Raw genomic sequence first — 6,493 nt, 5'->3', positions numbered from 1 at the left:
CTACACATTAAAGGCCCAGTGCAGTCTAAAATGTTTTGTTTAAAAAAAAATACATTTTCAGACTGAGGTTGGAATAATACTGTAAAATTGAGAAAATTATGATAATGCCCTTTTAGTGTAAGAGCTGTTTGAAAAGACCACCTGTAATTTCAGTTTTGGCCTGCCTGGTGACATCAGGTAGCCTAGCAGTTACGAGCGTTGTGCCAGCAACCAAAAGCTTGCTGATTCAAATCCCTGAGCTGACTAAGTGAAAAATCTGTCGATGTTCCCTTGAGCAAGGCAATTAACCCTAATTGCTCCTGCAAGTTGCTCTGGATAAGAGCGTCTCCTAAGTTACTAAAATGTAAATGAGAGAGTTCCAAACCTCTCCGTCATTCACAGATAGTTTTCAGACCACTCCCAGAAGGTCCTAGCAAAATTCTTGCTTGAGAAATTGCTCTTCGCTAAGAAGCTATTTTTGTTCATTTTTGAAAAAACTATCACAGTAAGGTTCTTAATCGTTACCCAGAAATAGGCTGCATTGGACCTTAAGTAAACTATCAAGTGGCCCAAAAAATAAATTCCTTTCTTTTCAAGAAGTGCAAAAAACAACATACATGCTTAAGACACACCCTGTTACTGAGTGATAGCTTCGCAACAGGTACAATATATAGGACCACTAGTGAATGAAAGCGCTTCAGTTTCCACTTCATTCAACTAACATTAGTAGTACAGTTAATACAGAAACTCTGAAGATCACTCTAGAGTAGCACATCTGTTCAGTACCTCAGGAAGTAGCTAACATCACAGTAAAATGTCTGAAAATATATTTTCAATTGAGGCTGGTTAATAAGTAACTTTGCCACCTACCTTTTTAGCCATAACATTCAATGAACAGACTATAACTGGTCTTTAACGCCTATGTAGACCACAACATGGAAAATAATACAACTACGACATGATAAATTAATTTCTACATAGAACGAAAGTGTGTCTCGTTGACAAATGACATTCTCCATCTCTGTTTTGGTAAGGGCCATCTAAATAGAGAAATACAATTTCCTTGAAAAATACCCCACAATATCCCACAGGTTCAAGCATAATGTAATGATATAAATGAAAAGGGTTAAATGAAGGAAAGACAACAAACCAATAAGTTCCCCATTCAAAAATGTAAGGGTTTGTTAAGTGTTGGTTTCCTTTTGTGATCGACTATGTACATAATATCATGTGACTTACAATATGCATAATGACTTATTTATTTCGATTCAAGCACTGCTCTTTAACATTTTTGGGCTGCCTTTACCTAAGGTACTCGTTTGCAAACGGTTGGCTATGATTTGGGTATATAAATATCCCTCAACTTGCATTGTAAGACCTCTGTACCGTATGATGTGAAGCACATTAGTACTCAAAGCAGTTTGAGTACTTATTTTGACGTTCACAATGTGCTACACGATACAGTACATGAGTAATGTCGTACTGACACATTAATGATTTAATGATGCATCATAAACACTGGAAAAAACAACAACAAAACAAACTAAAATTAATTCCTGAACTTCTCCCAGTTCTTTAAATATGTTGTCAGCGTCAGATCATTGTAATTTCCACAGTGTGTCTCTTCAAAGAGAGTAAGGCTTATGCATCTGGTCTGGTCACAAGCAGATGCTTTCTTCTCCACGGAGCTGTCAAGTTCAGCAATATTCCTCCAGTTAAATAGTTCGTTTTTTGCCTTAAGTCCCCCTAAACCACCCATTGAGACAGATGGATCTGTTTTAATGCAGTGACTAAGCAATGCTGTTCAGTCTTATGGCAAATGGGAGTGTGTTTTCTGTCACTGAGAGTTTGGGCATTTTGATGGGTGTAGGCATTCAGAACTACAGCCGCTTCCAGTGTAGACACTCAACGTGCCAGCCGAATGAAGTAAAACACTGCTTGCTGTGTTTGTGTAATACTCACGTCTACCAAGTGGTTGTCGGGGAGAAAAAGGAGCAGAATATTTTTGGGATGATTTTGATGCCTATTTCTTATCTACACACTTCCCATAGGAGCCAGCACAGCCACACCTGTGTCAATTGAAGTGTTTGAAAAGGAAGATTAGGTCCTCAGAACACTAAGTTCATAAAAGTTTATATAACGTTTTTTGCCTGTAAGGTCTGTATTGATCCTGTCTTAATACATATTGGTGGAGATGAACATGAACTTAGAAGTCAACATCTGAAAGTATTTTTGTCTCATTTTCTACTTTTCCTCAAAAAAAGATGAATAATCAGCCGTGTTCTTTTTTTGCATCCATAGCCAACAACAGAATACCTTAAAACGTGTTGAATTTTGGCCAGAAAGGTGCATGCAATAAATGTAAACCACTACATAATAACATATATACACAGTGTCTGTACAGTCGACCATAAAGTCTTTTCTAGCGCTCTGACCACACATGAAAAAAAGTCACGTTCAACACTGCTAAAGTCATGTTTAACACAATGCTAAAGTCATGTTTAACACTGCTAAAGTCATGTTTAACACACTGCTAAAGTCAATGTTAACACTGCTAAAGTCATGTTTAACACTGTTAAAGTCATGTTTAACACACTGCTAAAGTCATGTTTAACACACTGCTAAAGTCATGTTTAACACTGCTAAAGTCATGTTTAACACACTGCTAAAGTCATGTTTAACACTGCTAAAGTCATGTTTAACACACTGCTAAAGTCATGTTTAACACTGCTAAAGTCATGTTTAACACACTGCTAAAGTCATGTTTAACACTGCTAAAGTCATGTTTAACACTGCTAAAGTCATGTTTAAACACTGCTAAAGTCATGTTTAACACACTGCTAAAGTAATGTTCAACACTGCTAAAGTCATGTTTAAACATGTTTAACACTGCTAAAGTCATGTTTAAACACTGCTAAAGTCATGTTCAACACTGCTAAAGTAATGTTTAACACTGCTAAAGTCATGTTTAACACACTGCTAAAGTCATGTTTAACACTGCTAAAGTAATGTTTAACACTGCTAAAGTCATGTTTAAACACTGCTAAAAATGTTCACTGCTAAAGTCATGTTTAACACACTGTTAAAGTCATGTTCAACACTGCTAAAGTAATGTTTAACACTGCTAAAGTCATGTTTAACACACTGCTAAAGTCATGTTCAACACTGCTAAAGTAATGTTTAACACTTCTAAAGTCATGTTTAACACTGCTAAAGTCATGTTTAACACACTGCTAAAGTCATGTTCAACACTGCTAAAGTAATGTTTAACACTGCTAAAGTCATGTTTAACACACTGCTAAAGTCATGTTCAACACTGCTAAAGTAATGTTTAACACTTCTAAAGTCATGTTTAACACTGCTAGTCATGTTTAACACACTGCTAAAGTCATGTTTAACACACTGTTAAAGTCATGTTTAACACTGCTAAAGTCATGTTTAACACTGCTAAAGTCATGTTTAACACACTGCTAAAGTCATGTTTAACACTGTTAAAGTCATGTTTAACACACTGCTAAAGTCATGTTTAACACTGCTAAAGTCATGTTTAACACACTGTTAAAGTCATGTTCAACACTGCTAAAGTCATGTTTAACACACTGTTAAAGTCATGTTCAACACTGCTAAAGTAATGTTTAACACTGCTAAAGTCATGTTTAACACACTGCTAAAGTCATGTTTAACACTGCTAAAGTCATGTTTAACACTGCTAAAGTCATGTTTAACACTGCTAAAGTCATGTTTAACACACTGCTAAAGTCATGTTCAACACTGCTAAAGTAATGTTTAACACTGCTAAAGTCATGTTTAACACACTGCTAAAGTCATGTTCAACACTGCTAAAGTAATGTTTAACACTTCTAAAGTCATGTTTAACACTGCTAGTCATGTTTAACACACTGCTAAAGTCATGTTTAACACACTGTTAAAGTCATGTTTAACACACTGCTAAAGTCATGTTTAACACACTGCTAAAGTAATGTTCAACACTGCTAAAGTCATGTTTAACACTGCTAAAGTCATGTTTAACACACTGCTAAAGTAATGTTTCAACACTGTTAAAGTCATGTTTAACACTGCTAAAGTCATGTTTAACACACTGCTAAAGTCATGTTTAACACACTGCTAAAGTCATGTTTAACACACTGCTAAAGTCATGTTTAACACTGCTAAAGTCATGTTTAACACTGCTAAAGTCATGTTTAACACACTGCTAAAGTCATGTTTAACACTGCTAAAGTCATGTTTAACACTGCTAAAGTCATGTTTAACACTGCTAAAGTCATGTTTAACACACTGCTAAAGTCATGTTTAACACACTGCTAAAGTCATGTTTAACACTGCTAAAGTCATGTTTAACACACTGCTAAAGTCATGTTTAACACTGCTAAAGTCATGTTTAACACTGCTAAAGTCATGTTTAACACACTGCTAAAGTCATGTTTAACACACTGCTAAAGTCATGTTTAACACTGTTAAAGTCATGTTTAACACACTGCTAAAGTCATGTTTAACACTGCTAAAGTCATGTTTAACACACTGCTAAAGTCATGTTTAACACTGCTAAAGTCATGTTTAACACTGTTAAAGTCATGTTTAACACACTGCTAAAGTCATGTTTAACGCTGCTTAAGTCATGTTTAACAGTTAGCTAAAAGAAACATCAAAGTAAAGTGTAAAATCATACTTACTGTTCAACCTATATAACTATTAAAGTGCTTTTTGTATTTTGGATGGATGAATATAGCGATAAATAAAAACATGTGAAAATAAGCTGATGTCATATCTGACATTTGTCTTCTGTAGCGCATGCGTAACTTGTTAATACAAAAAAACTGTGATCTAATATGCTGACTAAGGGCTGATACAAATAAAACATTGAAGCGGCCCTGATATTGAATAACTTCTACATAAACCAATACCTGACCAAGGGGAATCTGGGAAACGTAGTCATGCAGAATCACTATGGTGAGCTTAGTTAGGTTCTTGCTTACACAAAGCACAGTCGTAGTTCCACTATCAGACTCCAGATCCCTGCATGCCTATTGGGTTTGCTACAACTTTTGCTTTAAAAAATATGAATGATCAAATAACGAAATAAAAGAGAAACAAAAATAAAAGGAAAACATTTCAGTGGGTCCCCTTCTTAAAAATGGTCTTGTTGGAGCAGAACGTATATTCTACGTCTGGCTACACGCTGGATCTAGAGATAGAGATAGGAGATCCAGTAAACCAGGTTAAAGAGACCGAAAGCGGTGGGGAAACCGATGCGAGCGTATGAGTCTATCTTGGCGACACGGATGTGCAACCGCCCATGCCGCCAGGCCCCAGAGCGGCAGTCCTCGAAACAGCAGAAGAAGCTGGTGCAGTCCTTGCCGTCCAGGCACTCGTAGCCATACTCCTCATCCCGCTCCTGCATGTGGGTGGCGTTGTTCATCTGGATGGCGGTGGCTGAGCGAGGGCGTATGTCCACCGTAGGGGTCTGCTTTTAACAGAGAGAGCACAGTTAGCAACTGGAGTCTAAGAGGTGAAAAATGGGGGACCTAATTTAGTCTCTATCTTAGTACACAAAATATAATTTTTAACTTCACTTGGAAATGGAATATTTTTAAGCATTTCAGTAAAACACAAATAAGCCATCAGTGGTACCTGTATTTAATTAGAGTGGCTTAAAGCTGACAATGGACTATTCCCTTTGGAACACACAATGCAAATTACATCTATGGGTAAAGCCAAAAGTACAAAGTATCTGGCTTCTGTAGGATACATTGTGTATTGGGCTTTATTTAGTCGAAAGATGATGCTAGTGCTGGGCAACCTATTTTAAGCTCTGTTTTGCACGTCATGGGAAAATACGAGGAGTATCATGGTTATCATTAGTCCCAAACCTAAACACAGTCCCTTTTTGCATAATGATTCACTCAAATTACATAATTCTTGTTCTGTATGTGGATGCCATTGAGTGGATTTCAGAGGGGGAACATTTGAATTTATTCTAAATGGATAATGATGTAAGCTGTACGATAAGAAAGACTGTTGAGCAGGGACTCACTGTTCCTCCATTTCATATCCCTAAATGGGTTAAATCAACCTCCTTTAAAGCCTGCTCACCACTTGAGAGCACAGCCTTTCATTTCTGACAATTCCTAAAATAGTCCTTTGTTCCATCAGTCAAAGGAGGCACAATTAGCATTTTCATGGGCTTTTATCTCAAAATGGCAAGCCACCTTTGCACATATGTCTTCTCTCGTGATGAACTATAAGACTGAGTTTCTGCTGACCCAGCATAATATTTTGTGTATGATTCATTTAGAAATATAATGACGCAGTTACATACAGTATTGTATTGTTCCACTTCAAATAAACTGAATGGAATCGCTACTAACTGAACAGAGCCCAAAGCCTTTAACCTCTTACCCCTAACCTCTAGCCCTAGCCTCTAGGCCCTATCCCGTAACCTCTAACCTCTAGTCCCTAGCCTCTAGTCCCTAGCCTCTAATCTCTAGTCTCTACG

The 6,493-nt window shown here is 37.0% G+C and overlaps 1 protein-coding gene across 1 annotated transcript in view; it reads right to left on the bottom strand.

Annotated features, from left to right (window-relative positions):
- Nucleotides 1-4,518: 4,518 nt before the first annotated feature.
- LOC112228318 (gamma-aminobutyric acid receptor subunit gamma-2) overlaps nt 4,519-6,493 on the bottom strand; it is an 84,141-nt gene continuing 82,166 nt past the window's right edge. Inside the window, exon 10 of the mRNA XM_042309604.1 lies at nt 4,519-5,461. Within this exon, the coding sequence (XP_042165538.1) occupies nt 5,183-5,461 (279 nt within the window). The 3' untranslated portion in view covers nt 4,519-5,182. The remainder of the gene's footprint in view (nt 5,462-6,493) is intronic.

Source organism: Oncorhynchus tshawytscha, linkage group LG30 (genome assembly GCF_018296145.1).
Source record: "Oncorhynchus tshawytscha isolate Ot180627B linkage group LG30, Otsh_v2.0, whole genome shotgun sequence".
Classification (NCBI taxonomy): Eukaryota; Metazoa; Chordata; class Actinopteri; order Salmoniformes; family Salmonidae; genus Oncorhynchus; species Oncorhynchus tshawytscha.
The sequence above is the reverse complement of the archived record's forward strand: the minus strand, read 5'-3'. Positions and strand labels throughout refer to the sequence as shown.